This window comes from Stylophora pistillata, chromosome 4, assembly GCF_964205215.1.
Source record: "Stylophora pistillata chromosome 4, jaStyPist1.2, whole genome shotgun sequence".
In the NCBI taxonomy this organism is placed as follows: Eukaryota; Metazoa; Cnidaria; class Anthozoa; order Scleractinia; family Pocilloporidae; genus Stylophora; species Stylophora pistillata.
Window position 1 is genome coordinate 24777144 of NC_142522.1, and position 18758 is coordinate 24795901.

At 38.7% G+C, this 18758-nt stretch overlaps 1 protein-coding gene across 2 annotated transcripts; it reads right to left on the bottom strand.

Moving 5' to 3' along the window:
- Positions 1-6178: 6178 nt before the first annotated feature.
- LOC148733001 (QRFP-like peptide receptor) lies at positions 6179-11400 on the bottom strand. Of its 2 annotated transcripts, none has more exons than XR_015999902.1 (2): positions 10999-11100; positions 6179-7000 (listed from the first exon to the last, which is right to left on the bottom strand). XR_015999902.1 is itself a non-coding variant. In XM_088756763.1 (2 exons), the coding sequence occupies exons 1-2, from the start codon at positions 11084-11086 to the stop codon at positions 9387-9389; spliced, it is 1044 nt and encodes a 347-aa protein (XP_088612889.1). In that variant the 5' UTR covers positions 11087-11400; the 3' UTR covers positions 7555-9386. The 2 variants fall into 2 exon arrangements, 1 of the variants encoding a protein (XP_088612889.1); XM_088756763.1 differs by lacking the exon at positions 6179-7000 and adding an exon at positions 7555-10342 and having other exon boundaries at positions 10999-11400.
- Positions 11401-18758: the final 7358 nt, after the last annotated feature.

Sequence of the window (18758 nt, forward strand, 5' to 3'; positions counted from 1 at the left end):
CCAGACTCGCCGAACGAATGGCAGCTATAAATGTTGCAACGGTCACATCAACGCCTGCCGCGACGCCGCCTCGACCGAAAGCGAATGCCTTTACATCTGATTGGACTCTGGGATGCAGATCTGGGACCGATAGCCAGAGCTCTGGAGACGACGAGGTAGCTGAAAGTACCGGCGAGTTTGCAATGTCGGCGTTTACAGATGCTATGGAGAAACTGAACCCACTAGCAACCAGTGGTGGCCGCGTCAGTCCCTTGACCTTTCTGCTGAAAAGTACATCGGAGGAGGCAAAAGAACCCGAGAAAGAGATTTGCATCGACAAGGCTACTGAAGCTTGTACTCTCGTTTGTGACGCCATAGCGCTGAAGGCTGGAGAAGAGCTATTTCAGGCCTGTTTCACACCCGATAAAGGGACCAGCCACATGGACCTTGTGCCGTTGATACGGGCCTACAGCAACGCCATGACGAGTACCTTGAAGACCCAAATTCTTAGCCTGTATGCGTATTGATATCCTGCGAAGACGCTTCAGAAAATCCACGAGCCATGCGCCAAGTTAACCGAGTGGCAAATTAGACGCGCTAGAGCTCTTGGAAGAGAATGTGGTCCAGGTTCATTGGTCGAAAAGTCCCCATGTCATCGAGTTCGACTGCCACCAATAAAGCTTGACTATTTCTTAGACTTCGCGAGCCAACCCTAATTTTATCAAGACGTGTCATTTAGTACGAGGAAACTGAGGCTCAGCAGTGGCGAGAAGATCACAATGCCAAATGTCATTCGCAAAGTCACAAGGTCAACAATGGTCACGGAGTACCTTCAGTTCTGCGAAGAAGAGCAGTTTGAACCACTGAGCCGTTCAACCCTATTTCGCATCCTCGAGGTAAGGGAAGCCTCTCAGCAGAAGTCCCTTAGCGGCTTGGATAACACAGCAGCTGATGGGTCGGCGGGGTTCGCGCAACTCCTCCGAATAGTGGACGAGCTTAATCAGATTGGGCTCGCAAAGAACGTGGCAGACGAACTGCGAAGAGCCCTCAGCGAGGGTAAGAGGTACCTCAAAACCCAGTTTCAGAATCACTGCCAGGAAGATGAGGGCGAATGTCTCGACCACTGTCGTAAGTTTGATCTCAACGATCTAAACGATCCAGATTTCCAGGAACAATGCTCACATCAACACGCGCTTCTCTGCTCTCAATGCGACAAAATTACTTCCGTTTTGCAGAAGATGCAACAGATTGTTAAGGATAACAAAACCTTAGTATTTTACAGCGAGGACCAAAAAAATGACTTGTTGTACGATATCCAGAAATCCTCGGAGGCTATCGTTCAGTGGAAAGCTCACATTATGAGGTCCGTGAATCAGGAATGCGCAAAGCAAGATATCATCGCAAAGCTTGACCAGACCTCGTGTCTTCTTTTTATAGATTGGGCCATGAAGTTTCTGCAGCTGCGCTATAGAGAGAAGCAAAGTGGAAGGAAAAAGAGGGTTAAGTTGGCACATTAGTAGCGTTGTGTCTCAAAGCCAGTCTAACACGACGGAAGTCATCTCGTACGCTCACCTCTTTGATCAGTGTACTCAGGACTGGTATGCAGTTACCTCAATTCTCGAAGATCTTCTAAAGCAGCTGAAAGTCAAGAATCCTTTGCTGCAGAAAGTTCGTCTGAGGTCAGATGAAGCCGGTTGCTATCATAACAGCTCCCTAGTAACCGCTGTGAGAGATGTCGCAAAAGGAGTTGGGGTTGAAGTTCATAGTTATCACTAATCGGAGCCGCAGTCTGGTAAACACATTTGCGATCGTATCCTCTGCCCAATGAAGTCCTCTATTCGCGCTTACTGCAACGAAGGGCACGATGTTCTAACTAACTGTCGTGGACATGAGAGATGCATTGACGCAACGCCCAGTGAAGGGAACAACCGCTGCAGTTAGCATAGTCGACGAATCAAAGAACACTCTCTGTATAAATAAGATTGAGCATTTCAGTAGCTTCTACAACTTCGAATATGGAGATACCGGTCTGAGAGTTTGGAAATGCTATGGCATCGGTAAAGGGAAGTACATCCCATATGACGTGATTTATATCAAGCACCAAGGTCAAACGTCCCTTCAAACCATAGAATCTCAATGGTTTTATGATCTTCCTGAAAAGCGTGTGGTCAAGCGTCGGTCAAAGAACAGCAAGGAAACAGAGAGTACAACGCCATTGTTTGAATGCTCTGTGCTTGGGTGTGTTGAAGTGTTCGAAATGTTTTCGCAACTAGAGCACCACCTGGACGTTGGAAAGCATACAGTCAGCAGGTTAAGCCAGTATGATGCAATCAAAAGGGACTGGGCCCTTAAGTTCTCGTCAATAGATACCGCTGGTATCGAGTGTTCGAGCTGTTCGTCGGATTCCAGTATACCACTCACTTCTCCTGGGGATACTTCGCCCCTCTCGCCTCTACGAACAGGATGGGCCGCAAGCAAACCGAAGGGCAGTGTTAGATTTTCAGAGAATGTAAAAGAATACCTAACGGCACGGTTTACACTTGGAGAAAGAACTGGGCGAGAGGCAGACCTCGCCCAAGTTGCAGTGGACATGCGAAATGCGAAAAATGAATCAAATGCATGTTTGTTCACTAGAGAACAGTGGCTGACACGGAGCCAAGTTCAGAGCTTTTTCTCTCGGCTAGCAGCAATGCGACGCAAAGATTAGGGTGTGATCGGGATATCGCTGGACGAGCAGGAAGATGTCCAGTGCGTCCAGGAGAATTCCGAGAGACAAGATCTGGAAGACAAAGTCTCGCATCCAATCTGCTACCACACGTATGACCTCTGTGAACTTTACCACAGTAACACACTTCAGAAATTCAATGTGATTTTGTTGAGAGCCATCTGTAGTCATTTTGAGATTCCTGTAAAGCTGATAGACAAAAAGCAGATCCTCGTAGACAAACTGTCCGACGTGATTAAGGATTGTCAGTGTGTTTCACAGTAGACTTATGTAAACAGTGTCCTATACAGTTGCTGAAAGTGTAGAATATTGTCTACAGGTACAAACTTCCTTTAGTTCCGATATCAAGTTCTGACGGCGTTGTTATAGTGTAATACTCACAGCTTATGATATCTGTGACATTAAATTTTGTCGTGCTTTACTCACTTAGAATTCAGAACTAAATCAGTGAAAGAAAGTACTTAGTTTGACGACATGTCAAGCAGTGTCTGATACACGATATAGGCATCGCACTGAGCCTTGCTCCTCAAGTCAAATTAATTTTTAACGAAAACAGGGATAAGTGTGTTCAGCTTGTCGCAATCAGTGATACTTTTTTATAAAAACGATTGAAAATTTACCAGAGGCAACACTTATAACATCTGTTTATACCAAGCATGTGTCCAAATTTTTATCACGTTTGTAGCCGATTTCTCCGGCTATAGACAAGTTGCTGGTCTGTGGACACAATCGACGCGGAACCGAGAGAAGCAAGCTCAGGACATTTGAAATTAATTTATCAATTGTATCACATCAAACTCCAGCTTGAAAGCATTTATTCTTTTCAGCCACAATTTTCTCCCTAGATATTACATTGAGGTGTAATTAACAATTATTCCACGAGCGCGTGTTGGATATGAGATGATAGATAGCCAACGGTACAACATCGAACTGGATCGTCGTAATCTCAATTTAAGCGATTATTATGAAGCCTAAAACCTTCATTTCCCCCTCAGCTTCCAGACATGGAGAGGTCATATTCTGATTCTGGAAAAATTCACCTCGGACGCGATATTAAATGTGTAATTAACTGCGAAATGTGGCCATAATTCCGACTATTTGTTTTGATACCACGATCGAATCACGATGGATGCAGCCTACTTTTCGAAGGCAATACCTAGCAATTTGTTGAGGTTTTCATGGATTTCAGCAATTTGGTTATTACAAAAATACTGAAGTTAGCAATGAAGCCGGGCTGCAAAGCGGGCAAGTTGTATTTATGACGAAATCTGCTCCAGTGGTTCGATTTTGGTGTAGGTGATGAAATCGCAAATGCTCGTACCTGTGCTGATTCAAACGGTCATAACTTTTGAAAAATCGAAAACCTACAGGGGTTTTTGCATTTTTTTTTGCCTATAAAGGTCTAAACTTAACGGCTTTGTAGGATAGAGTTGTCAACCAGGTCCCAAATCCCAAAACTTAACGTGTAAATGAGGGTTATTTACGGCCATCGGCCCATGGCGATTTATAGGGGTCAGAATATGCTAAAAGTCGCCTTTTCAGATATATTGAGTGGGCAAATTCTAACTTTCTTGGCAAACTAGAAAGGTTTTTAAGCAATCTGATACAAATTCGGTGGCTTAACTATGCGAATCAAATATTTTACAATGTTACAAAATATGCCTATTTTACAATTTTCGAGACATTGCCACGGTCCCTACAGACTTGAAAATAACTGTGGCCCCCAACGCAGTCAGAAAATTATTTCGAATCAAACCAAACCCAATTTAGTTCTTTCCTAAGTAAAGTCTTCCTGTTGACAGAGTTTCATGCAAAATTATTTTTGACGCGAAATTGACCGGTTGGAAATAAGAGACAGCCTCTTAATTCTTTGATGACTGATCTCTCATATCTTCCTTCTTTAGCTTTACTGAATGATAAACTTGTGAATTTAATAATAATTCAAACGAGGAAGCTTTTGTTCTTTTATTTTCTTGACTTATGCTTTTTAATTGAAAATTCTTGTATCAATTTACTTTTGCTAAGTGTCAGCCTGTACTCTTGTGTGTGAGAACAGCTAGCAAATGAGCGCACTAGACATTTGAGGGATAATTTGCAAAACATTTTAATCAAAAGTATTTAGTTTTTAGGTTAAAATGGTTAGGTGCTCTAACACCTGTATTCCGTGCAAGAAATGTTGATTTGATTAAATCATAGTGAACTTTGTAAATACTGGGTCTTATAAGTAGACAGTGATTAGTGAAATACCAGAATCTCCCCAGTCTATTAAATATGATCCGATGTCTCTCACTCATAATAGATACAACGACCACGAACTACCGAAAATAGTATTAGTATTCCATTAAGGCCATGTAAAATCTCCTTTCAGACGTGCTGAGAACTAAGTATGATCAATTCCTACAAAGGTCGTATCGTTGAAAAACAAATTAGAAGACTTGACTCGCCAGAATACAAGTGTACTTTCTGACACTAATTTGTACTCATATGCATGAATCCATCCAAAGAAGACGCCAGTTAGTTGTATTTGTCAATTCATCATCTTGACAACAATAGTGAATTATATAGGAAGAAGAGTGACATAGCAATAATTCTATGTTTTACCTTCGACACCCGAAGCCATTTAAGGTTCTAAGCACTTTGTATTGGTTCCGACCCGTCCTGATTAAAACTTTGGAAGAAATTTTACTGATATTTGCATTTTTCTTTGAGAATATTAACCCTGTTTAAAAAGTTATTTCAGAAAGGGCCGGATACCAAATTGACTCAATTGCATCCTCAGTAAAGAATGCTTTGGAGTAAAGTTTTCGTTTTTGAGATTTCTTCTTATTTTCCCCTTTCGTAATGGGTCAATAGTGCTCTTTGTTCATCTCCTGAAAATCTATTTTTTTCTATTTTTACAACGCAGACCGAATAAATTAAGAAAACCTAACAAACGAGAGAATTTTTTATGATTTTTTTGCGCCTTGGCCGGCTGTGAGTAAGCCTCATGCTAGTATAAACGGAATACCGGCGGGTAAATAATAATAGTCCTTAGGAAAACTCTTTAGTTCTCTGAATTTATTGAATGATGAACTCTTGAAATTAATATTGACCATAACAAGGAAGCTTTCGTTCTTTTGTCCTGTTGATAATTGAACGTCTTATTTCAACTGACTTTCGCTATCCAACTTGACAGTTGAAACAAAATTAATTTTCATAAAAAGCGTTTTAATTCTGTTCTTGTAAATTTGCAAGAGATTTTCAACACGATGTCTTTGCTGCTTGTGACTATCCAACCAAATTGTAGATGTGACATCTGCACGGGTTTGATGTTGCCAAGGGTTTCATTGCTTTTGGAGCACAAATCATCCAAATGTGTTTCTTTGAAGCTTCAAGAAATTTTGTCGTAGGAGGTAAGAATAATTATCTTAAGAAAAATGACGAGAATGTGATCGGCTGTTGGGGTTAGCTTATAATGAAGTTGACTGTGCCTAGTGACAATTGCTTGAAAAGCGTTATTCATTTACCGAAGAAAAAAAACTTTGCACTCAGTTTAATTTGGCTCTATTTCATTATGATTGGGATGGTAATTTTTTAGTATTTTCAATATGTTAAGGATTTTCTTTCGGTTTAATTTACAAATTTAAGACCCTCGTCCTCTAGTTTCTCACAGGAGCAAACTATGAATTATGACTAGCGAGAGAGTATTCCAATCTTCCAAGTCTTCGTTATTTTTTCAATCCTCTACACTATTCGCTAAGCATTGCTTAGGACTTTCCATTTGAGGATTTCGCGGCGTTAGACCAAACAATATCTACTACTTAAATGTTTTCTGCATTTTTATATCAATGTAAATCATTAATTGAAAAAAAGTAATACGTTGTTATCCATTCTCTTTTTTCATTGTTTTCTTTCATAAAATAGGGTTTACCATTAATTACATCAACGCGTAAGGAAGAAGTTATTTACATTTATGCTACATTTGCTGAAGCTCCACACTCTCGGATCTAAACGCTTCAATTCATTTCTAAAAGTTTGTACCACAGGCAAAATAAACGTAAGGATTGATGCCACTGTAGGAGACTGTTAACCAAATTGGAAATAAAACTACCTTGTATTGCACAAAGCCAAGATACAACAGTACCATCCTTATGTAGGAAGGAGCCCAGCAAATAAGGAATGAAACGAAGACTGCGATTATCATCCGGGTGACCTTTCTTGCTGTAGCCATAACCTGGAGATGGCGTTGATTATTACTGGCTCCTTCTCCGGGTGTCTGACGTGACCATAGTTTGATGCATATTCTCGTGCATAAAACTGCCAAAAGTGCAAGAGGAATAACAATGCCAAGGGTTAATGATATAACTTTTAATTCTGTTCCTTCATTAAATACTTAAAAGTTTACTCGAACGACAGAAGGAAGAGTTCTCCCTAGTCTCTAGGTGCCAGTTAATAACAACGGCCGTCGGACTAATGAGTGAGCATGTCCACGATATCAGAATTACTCTTTTTATGTTTCGAGAAATTGGCGTGTTATCCAAAGGTCGAAGTACTGCGTAAAAGCAATCAGCAGCAGTTGCAACGATTAGGAAAGTAGAAAAAGCTGGGAGGATATAAAAGCTTGCAAGATGTAACTTGCAAGTAATGTTTCCCATGTTTCCTCCAAACCACAATCCGTGGTAAGAATTAAGACGAACAGTCTCCATCAAATGCGTGAATGAGATGAGAAGACCAATCAACCATCAACACCCCAGGCCACGCCAATTCATCTCACTTCAACATCTTATTGCAACCCATTCTAAGTTAACCCTATCCACCTCAATTCCCCCCTTTATTACCCCGATCTACTCCAATCTACGCCACTTTACCTCAATGCCCCCCCCCTCTACTCATCTCAAACCCCCGTAACTCAGCCTAGTCCATTCTATGTTATCCCAATTAACCGATATTCACTTTGCTTGACTCCAATCCAGACCAATCCTGCATATCGGCTCAAGTCCTCTCCAATCATCACCCATTATTCGCTTTAGTCCTCCCAACTTAATGACAAAAGTGCATAATCTCTTTCAGGGCTCCTTATAGCGGTTCAATATAATCTTATTTATTGGGTATTTTATTTTCTCTTTACAATTATTTTTGTCTGTAAAAGCGTAATATTAACCATACACACAGGTTATATCATCTATATTTATGATTAGAATACGGATTTATAATTATTTCATACGTAATTGGAATTGTATTTCGGTTTGGTTACAAAATAACTCATCTTTGAGTTTTTCTTCGAAAGCACTATTTGAAATTATAATCAAGGGAAAATATCTCCCACTATTCTAAATCCATGTTCATATTTACCTTTTAATTCACGGCCGCTCTAAAGATTTATTCTAAGCAATGATATATGATGTGAGGTTTGTGATATATGTAAGCAATGTCTGTACGTAAAATTCATTCTCGATCATTCTTGGAGTAGAAGTTATAACTAAAGGAAATGTCATCAGATAAATATATCCACCCAGTAGAGTAATGAGCTTATTACAAGTTGCAGGAATGCGATGTGTGCTGTATCAATCACTATATTTATACATTTTATTTCTGGAAAGTGTTTCAGTCTCCTGAACGGTCTCGAGATAATTTTGGCTCAATTGTTAAAAGAAGCCATATCGCCGCAAACTTATTAGAATTAGAACCTGTATATGCAAGGCTGTGCAAGCACGAAGATGTGATTCATAAGTTATAATCAGATGACGAAGAAGCAAGGATCGCAAGCTATCGTATCATTTTATTTCCTACTTTTTTAATGAATAGACAGGATGGAAGGAAGTATCAAGATGGCAGAATATCTTTTGTGTATCATACCCAAAGGCTCAGTGCAATATTAAGAAAGACAAGATGATTCGGATTTCTCTCTTTTGTAAAAGGAACAAATGCTGGATAGTGCCGGGAAGAATAGGTGTTACCCCAGGAAATTAAACCATATGTTACGGAGGGATAAACCAGGGCATAATACAGTCTATTCAAAATATCTAACCTCGTATGATAACAAAACTTAGAAACAATGAATATATGAAGTTCATACAGTTATCATATAGTATCTACTTCGAAGGATCGTGCATCATACGTAAAACTTAGAAAATATACCAATATTTCACTTTATCTATTTAACAATGACAATAGCTTACTTAACTTTTCCATGATATTTTATAAACAATTATAATACCAGGATACCTTGTTGAGTTACTGTAAGTCTAAGTGTATGCCATTTAAGAAGAGTGTGACAATAAAGGGAAATTTTTTTTATTGGGGAGGGGTTGGAAAATGACTAAGTTATATTTATTAAAATTGAGTTAGAGTTTGTTGACACTTAACCAGGCATGGATATCAACTAGTTCATTATTCGAGTTGGATTCAGACGCTTTTAGATTTTGTACTTGTAAAACAGATTTACATCACCTGCGTATAAGCGAAACTCTAGAATTTAGAGCAGTTAATAAATCATTGAATTCCATAATAAATAATGGTGGGCTAAGAACAGAGCCTTGTGGAACACCATAAGAAACAGGTTGAAGTTCTGACACAGTATGCCCCATGGAAAAAAAAATGGTATCTGCAAGTAAGATATGAGGTAAACCATTATTTTGTCACTCCACGAATGCCATAAGTTTCTAGTTCCTCAATCAAGATGTTGTGATTTACTTATTTAAGCTCAGATTTGCTGCAATTCTACTGAAAGAGAACGGTGAGAAATACTATTTATTTTGCGAATCGGTAGCAAGAAGTTTCCGAATAGCTTTTTGAAGCTCTTGCGAAAGTTTTGACTGAATATGAGATAAACGTAAGGATTGAGGCCGCTATAGCAAGTTGGTAGCCACATGGATAATAAAAATAAGTTTCCTCGTAATTCAACATATTTAAAAAAATTCAAGACACCGATTACAAACGAAGGGAACCAAATCAGGACGTATAATACTACAACAACAATCATCATCAGAGTGACTCTTTTGGCTATTCTCTGAGCTTCGATCTGACTGGCTCCCTCTCCTGGAACTCTACGAGACCAAAGTTTCCAGCACACAGCCGTGTAAAGATTTACAATGATCAAAAGAGGCACTACTATGCACGAAGTAAGAGAGGTAATGTTGAATACAGTCCAGTTACTTAACAGAAATAAGAAATTACAATAATAAGAATGTTCGACTTTTATAAAGCTGTCGGCATTGATGAAAGAAAGAGACCAAGCAGAGGACCATAGCCAGAGAATAACAATAGTTTTTTTCAAATGTTTTGATATAGGTGACTGTCGCAGAGGTATAACTACTGCATAGAAGCGGTCGACTGCAATCACAACAAGCATCCAAACTGAAAACTGTGGTATGGAAAATAGAACGGCTAGAGTCATATTGCAAGTGATGAAACCAAAAGCTCCTCCAAACCATAAACTGCCCGTTATTCTCTGATAAAGAGAAAACGAAAGCTCTACGAATGTTATCAGAACATCTGCATACGCTTGGATCATAATCACACAGTTTATTGTGGTCTTCACGGAGTTATCTTTTCGAATGATATGGATGATAACGGAGTTGCCGAATAGTGAGGCCAAGAATATAATGACATAGGCAGTAAACATCACTATCTCTAAATGGTCTTCTCTTGCAATATTTCCTACAAGGAAAATGAATTAATTTCTCACTTTGAATGAATGTGTAAAAGAAAACCACCAGCTTTCGTTCAAAAGTGTTCAACTGGCTCGCTGCTGACGCACTAAGGGAGTGTTTCCGACATATTCCACTTTGGATTTTGTACTATCTTATCCAGTGCATGAGGATATGAAACTGTTCGTGCGAGTTGCTGTATTCAGGCGCGTAGCGTGGTCATTTTTTCAAGTACGCACAAGAACAGATGATCTAGAAACCTAAGTAAACCGAGCGAAAAATACTGCATTCGTTATTTCTTGTTTGAAATAGTTGTGTGAATACAAGCAGAGAACAAAGCGTCTTTCCCTTATTTTGAGCAAACTTTGCGCAAACACAACATTGTTTTCAAAATTTTCTGGTCACTTCAAGTACGCACGTGCGTATATGCGTAGAGGACGCTACGCGCCTGGTATTACTTTGAAGTAAAATCGTCCTATGTATTCCGCTTTTCGTAACTTGAACGCAACCGTTAAATTATATTAGTGCGAAAAGTAAGAAGTCATCTTAATCGCCTTCAACGAATGTTCAGCGCCTTGCATAATTTACTGAAACGAAAGTATCTCTATAAGGTGCTGCATATAGACTGTATTTCTAGTTTGTGTGCGATTAATGCGGGTGCCTTACCTTTTTTCTGAGGAACTTTCAGACTCCTCTTGATAATTGACTTTAGGTTAATACCAGCGCCGTTCGACAAGTTCGATGAATCCATCATTGGTGTATGAAGTTAGGAAGACTAGATCTTCCGTATGCTTAGAAAAGCAAACGAAAACAATGCTTGTCAATCATTAATCTTCGATGTGACAAGAAACAATACAAATTACTATTAAAATGAAGAGGTGTACATTTGCAAATTTTGTACGTGAATTTCTTTAGATTAATTAGAATTGAAATAAAATATTTATGCTTGGACAGTAGTAGTAAAGTTAATTAAAAGACGATGAACTCATATGCAAACATTTATTTTTTAAAGGGGGTTGAAAAAATAACCTTAACCTTTTTTCATGCTCCACTACGGGTCTTAAAACTATTTATATTACTACGTTACTTATTCCATCTTTTAATACATGTACCAGAAGGATTTTTTAATTGCCTTGTTTTGTGTTTCCTTCACATTATTACTTGTTTTCTGGTTACCCCAGGCCACCTCAGTTCTGTCATTTCCTACAAAAGGAAACAATTAAGCTAGGATCAAAGGAACACCTATCCTCTATCCTCTGTCTTGCAAATCCTAATTATGTGCAACCGTGTCCTTTGGGGAGAAACTTAGGACTACTTTCACACGTGTTTTCATATTTTTTAGGTTGAGTATTTTTCAAGGAAAACGGTTAAGGTCTCGTCGTCGCGTAAAGTTGGGAAGCTTCACAAGTAAAATTAGGAGATTTGTTCAAAATAACAACGCAGGTCATTTACAGATTTCCATTGAAATTAAAATGAATATGGTTGTACGGATGTTCAGTCCTTTATTTGTTAGTAAGCTAGCATGAATATTACCAAATATTTTGTGGCTATGCATCTTAAAACTTTCAGTTTTCTTTTTCCTCTTTTCATCCTTCACAAACTTTTGAAGATGTATGTATTTCCTGAAGATTATTTTCCAATTACATGCATAGAAACTAAATGAACTTCAACACAGGCTAGTTTCACTCAACATCTTAATCATACTTTAGGAAACTTCAGCTTCTTTCTTTTGTTTTTGTCATTGCGGAAACCTTTATTATTTTTTTTTTCTTTCGAATTACGAAATAATACTCTTCTCGCTTGCAACAAATTTCTGAAAACTTTAAACGCCATGTCTTGGGAACAAAAACTGTTAAAATCTATTCGAGTCTCTTTCAATCACTCGCTGAAAATTTTCGTAAAGAAGTAAGAAGTACTGAAAATCATTAACAATCTACTGGTACTGAACACGGGGACTTAAGGGACGCTTAAAAGGTCAAGACGTCCTGATCTGGTTTAAGGGTGGCCGCATTTAAAGTAAGAGAAAGTGTGTTTGCCTTTACTGTTTTCCATTCGAAGGGTTACTGTTACCAAATAATCCTATAAGAAAGAGAGACGCGTATACCATGTCTTCGCAAAATTATCAAAGCAGAACTGTAAAAACTCACCTTCTTCGAGAAGTTTATTCATAGTTGCACCGAATATCGAAACACGCGTAATTTAACTAAAGGAAATGTTTCCCTACGATGAACGAAAATATATCGAGAATGTTATCCATCACTGAGGATAGCATATTATGAAAATCACTGTGTTGGTGTTCTCGTTTAATCCAAAAAAAAAAAAAACTTTGAATCTCTTTGATCTGCGTCTTTAAAATTACTTTTTGCGTTAAATTTCTTGAAGTTCTATGCTCTGAGATCGAAAAGGAATAACATGAATGTTTCCAAACAAGAGTTTAAATCCTTGTCTAAAATTTGAACTGAACCAAAAATATACATAAGGATTAAGTCCACTGTAAACATAGGTTAACCAAATAGGAAATGAAATCCAGTGGTCATATTTTAGAGAGCCAAATAGCAAAATAATCGTCGTTATGAACCATGGAAGCCAACAAACAAGAAATAAGACGAAGACTGCTATCATCATTCGGGTAACTTTAAACGCTGTCGCAATAGTTTCAGCTTGTCGTTGGTTCTGATTGGCTCCCTCTCCTGGTATGTGGCGTGTCCAAAGTTTGACGCATATTACTGTGTACAGAAGTGCTAAGAGAGTGAGGGGTAGGAAACCGTTTAAAACTGTTATAACAACATTGAATCTTGTCCATTGAGTTCGGAGAATGACCGTTAACGTCCTACAGAAGAGAGCTTCTTTAATCTCTCGTACGACCATGTTATCAAAAATATTTGTTGAAGTAACAAATGACCATATCCACAGTATTAGTATCACTTTTTTTAGGTTTCGAGTTCTTTGCAATGGGCGAGTTATTGTATAAAGGCGATCAACAGCAATTGTTACAAGCAACCAAATGGAAAAACTTGTGACAACATAAAGGATTCCTATAAATAGCTTGCAAGTGATGTTTCCTACATTTCCACCAAACCACAATCCTTGGTATGCATGTTCACGAATAACATTAAGGAAAAACATGACTGTGAGGGAAAGATCAGCGCAAGCTTGGTTTAAGACCAAGTAGTTTATTGCCGTCTTCATAGCGCCATTAGTTCGTATTATATGTATAATGAGAGAGTTCCCAAACAATGAAACCAGAAATATAATGCCATATCCAACGTACATCAAAGGAACTATGTACATGTACTTGATGCTTGTTGCCTGGCTCTGTTTTTCTAAGCTGGAGTTGACGTTTGGGTCGTTGTTTATGATATTAGTCATGGTGTCCGCTTTTTCAAGCCTGCCGCTTTTCTCTCAGAAATTGAATTGTGAGAATTTGGGAATTATGTATTCTAAGAAATTCTAAGTTCCCGCAAATGAATGTAAACCGTGTTGAAAACAAACCGCCTCACTACTGAGCAAGGAAAAACGACGGACGAGAATGCCGGAAGCAGGTGTAATTTTGAAAGCAAATCTCTTATTCCAAATTAACGTTGACTAATATTATTTCCATCTATGAAACGAAGCTGAGGGAAGTTGTGTTAATTTATATATTGTCTTTACAATAGTCATCAAACGAGTCAGAGATGTAGTTGTTTACTCTTGAAAGTTAATTGAAAACAGCCTTAAAATGACATTTTTTTCCTTCTATTTTCTATGGTAAGTCCTCTGTATAAACACGCTGTTATCCTTTTCTCTTTCCGGTCGACAACATCGGACCACTTTGTGTCATAAGCGATGAAGTATAAAGTGATACCTAATATACATTTTTTTCAAAATCCATTGGACGCATATCTTGAAAGAAACTTGCTTACATTCAATCCTTATCCGGCTTCAGTGAGAAGAATAAACGCACAATGAGATATTTACCATTACAGAGTGGCATTTGTTCTTTTGTCGCGTTTGTTTGTCATCTACTGATGAAATTAAATTTCAGTTAGCATAGGCCATGTAACGTTGACATTTTAGTGAAAGTGAATTGTAAGTCTTTCATGTCCTCTTCCTCTAGTCTTTTCAAATTGAATTTAGGTATGATCCATCCCAACTAAATAATTAGGCACTTTTGGAACCACTACTTGAATTAAAAAGTCAGGGCCTTATATTATTTTCCATCCCAATCCTTTCATATACAGATGCAGAAGTTCATGAAATTTCGGGTCGTTTGTTTTTCAGAACTGCTAGGGTTATTTATGTGAATTCTGGGTCCCACACTTTAGCAAATCCCATCTCTTGCTCGTCTCAAGTTGTCTCTACTTTCAAAAGCAAGCGCGCGAGTGGTGCTCGCGGAGAAACATGTCGCCCTTCGTCCTAAGAGAACTAGTCTCTCGCCCCCCTGAGATTGCGAAGTAAAAAATGTGTTTCATGCTTGAAAATGTCAGTTGATTTTATTATTTTATACAATGCTGATGATAAAACTAAACTACTTCTTACTCGAACTGTGTATGCAGGGCTGTGGTGTAGCAGCGCCCGGTGGCCCCTGGCGCCTTACTTTTGCTCTTAGGCGACTCAGGAATCTCAGTTTTTTCATAAAAAAGCATATGCTGGGCACTCTGGATTTCACAGTTTCAGAGCACTGGGCTCCCTTCAATTTTTCTTAGAGCACAAACTTGGTATGGTACAATGTAGTACTATAAGAATGTGAGACATTTATTCCGAATGTGAATTTCATGGGAGATTTCCAACACCCTGTCACCCTGTAAAATTTTCAAAAGAGAACTGCAAACGTTTGCGTTCTTCGTCTATGTTTATGCATAGTTGCCAATTCTTATCTCCTTTGCGTCATTCAATTCATGAAAATGTAACCGTAGGAGGAGAGAATATCATCTAAAAGGAAATATCAAGAAAGTTATATACCTCTGAGGCTAGCATATTATGAATATGACCATACCCCAGTGACAATTGGTGTACTCATTTACCCCAAGAAGAAAAATAAACTTTTGGAGCTTCAAAAGAAATAAGTGACAGACTTTTATGTTAAATTTGTTGAAGTTCTATGCTCTGGGATCGAAAAGGATGTTTCCAAACAAAAACAAAAGTTTAAATCGTTGTCTAAAATTCGAACCGAAGGAAAAATACACATAAGGATTAAGTCCATTGTAAACATAGATTAACCAGATAGGAAATAAAAACCAGTGGTCATATTTTAAAGGACCAAAAAGGATAAGGGCTAACATTATGACCCATGGAAGCCAACAAACAAGAAATAAGACGAAGACAGCGATCATCATTCGGGTAACTTTAAACGCCGTAGCTACAGTTTAAGCTCGTCGTTGGTTCAGATTGGCTCCATCTCCTGGTATGTGGCGTGTCCAAAGTTTTACGCCTATTATTGTGTACAGAATTGTCAATAGGATCATAGGTACAAAAACTTTCAAAGCTGATATCACACCAGTTAATCCTGTCAATTTAATTTGGATAAAAGTCGTAGAATATCGCACGGAGATGTGGAGTTTGAAAACAAGATCAATTTTTTTAGAAAAAATTGATTAATTTTACTCCCTTTGCTGAAAGGAAGTCGCGCGGAAGTTGTATTTATTCATCTTTTGTCTTTACAATAGGATTATAAGTCATGAAATGAGACAGACAGGTATCTGTTTGCACTCCAGCTATTAATTTTTCATTTATTTCCGATAATAATTACACCGTATATTGCAACCCCCAGGTGTTTCTTTCTTTGTTTGATATCAGCGGCCCACTCTGTATTATTAGCGATGAAGTATTTTATAGTTCCTTCGGTATATTACTTATTTTTCAAACACCAATCTTTTGTTGATGCATATCTTGAATGGAATATACAATTTATATCTTCAGTCAAAAGAATATGCAAACAATATCATATTGACTATATCGCGACTATAGCACGGCGCCATTTGTTCTTTTGTCGTGTTTGTTTGGAATCTATGGATGAAATTAACGTTTGTCATCTATGGTCAACAGTCGATTGATAGAAATTGTAAATCTCTTTTGCGCTAGGCCTTTTTCATTAAACTTAACTGTTATCCTTTCTAAATAAAGACACGGGGAGATGCGACTGTAGGATTTTATCTTAAAGTAGAAGTATTTTCAAAGGTGGCTGTCAGCATTAGCTGCGCTCATTCTGGCTCCCAAACCTTCTGGAAGTAATATGTCTGAATCGTCTCCAGTCTTTTTACTACTTTTATGGGTAACATAAGAAGACATTTGCGCGGGTAAGGGGGGCGCTCGGGGAAGATGTCTTTTTCGTCATGAGAGCGAGAGTTCTGTGATCCACTATTCGCATTTGAAATATAGGAGACGAATAAGTACAAGACAGATACCTTTAAATATCTGATTTTAATAATGTGTTTGATGGTTGCTTTTTAGTACAACAAAATAAAAGTTGTCCATAGACAAATATTATGTTACACTTGCTGAAGCTCTATATCCTGATGGATTGCCTGAATTTTGTTAAACAAGCGTTTCCATCCATTTCTAAAATTTTCACTGAAGGGATTAAAGGCAAAATAAACAAAAGGATCGAGTCCGCAATAAATATTCGTTAACCAGATGGGGAATAAAAACCAGTTACCATATTTGGCAAAGCCAAAAAGGATCAAAGGCGTTGTCAGGAGAAAGGGCAGCCAAGAAACCAGAAATAAGGCGACTACAGAAATCATCATCCGGATAACTTTCCTTGCCTTTCCTATTCTTGGGTTTCACCCACCTGACCAATTCTTGGGTTTCAGGTGACGTCACAAGCTTTGCTGAAGTTAGTATCCGCCATGTTGGTGTCCCTCGGGTGTCAAATTTATGCATAATTAGTCGATTTCTGTAGTGAAGCCCTCTCTCTTATCGCCGTATTATTTCGCCAACTACATGAATATCCAGAAAGAAAAAAGCGATAAAAGTATCTGGCATTCATCTTAAGGTATCCCAGTGCTCTCTGAGTATGCCGAAAGCTTAGAGAGCTGGAAGGAAAGATGTTTACAAAAGATCTCGGTCATCGCGGTTGACCCAGCAAGCGTGACAGCCGAGAAGTTCAGTCCAAAATGCTTGCCTCTTGTGGAAGTGTCGGATTTGCTGAGTTACCTCGTTCTTGAGACCAGCTTCTACACCAAGAAGCAGTTCAAGGCGTTCAAGAGTCTAGAGGCGTTTAATCAAATGGTGTCGGGATTTGTAACCTCAGTTGTTGGCAAAGTAATCGCCGGCAAGTATGTCGTGAGAGCACGAGTTTGGCATTCACAGCATATGAATGATCCTTTTGTGAACATTTGGGTCATTTCCGAAAACAATGGGACTATTTTGTCAGCCCATTGCTTTGGATGCAAAGCTGGACTGGCTGAGTCATGCTCACATATCGCGAGTGTTTTATTTTATATTAGAGCAACTACTCGAATTCATGGCAAGCTCGCTGGGTGTCACGAAAACTCAGACACCGAAAACTCAGATCCCTCGAAGTGTTCTCCAAGCTTCCAAAGTGCTCCATAATTCGATAGTGCATAGCATAAAGCATGAAACAATTGTTTTATAACATAACCGGTGGAATAATGCAACAAATCCGACGCGAAAGACGGACAACAATATCAAGAGTTATTCTTCAGTAAAGCGAATCGTGACGGCGCTGATGCCGAGTCTTCTTTCCCGTTGTTTTCCTCTTTCTGCCTCATTTAAGAACTCAAGCCTAAGGGTCGCAAAATTGTCTTCGTTTTGGGACTGGTGGGCCGAGTCTCTGTTTGTATCCATTATTATCGCGAAATATTTAAGAATTTTAACAGAGCGACAACAAGGATCTGTGCGACGAAGTACAAAAAAGTAAACAAATGTCCCTTTCGGCTCGTCAACATCACGCCACATTTTAATACTTTGGTGTTGGAGCGAGCGCATTTGATCCAGTTAACTGTGAATGAAAAGCTCAAAATTAACGGGAAAAATGGAGGAAATCTAAGCAAAATGAAGTCTTGTGTCACTCTAAAATGTTTTAATGCTCAACCATCGGACGATTTTGCGAAACGTGCAACTTGCGGCCTTGTTTTTGCTGCTTCAGTTGGATCAAGACCCAAAACGTCAAAATACACGCGGCATTACCAGGAGTGATCATGAGTCGAGTTTATCTCTTGAATTTTCGAGGGGTCTGATTTTTCGGGGTCTGAGGTCTGAGTTTTCGGGGTGTGAGTTTTCGTGACACCCCAAGCTTGCTTGCACTCAGGTAAAATGCTCATGGATTTTGCCGACATATGTCAATGAAGTGCCGTATGCGAGGGCTAAAGACATCGATTTCTCATCGGCTAAGAAGCTCAAAGAAAAGCTCGACCAAAAAATCGAGGATCTACAACAGCCGCAAGCCTCGAACCATACAACAACTTCTAGTTCCTCCTGTTCTT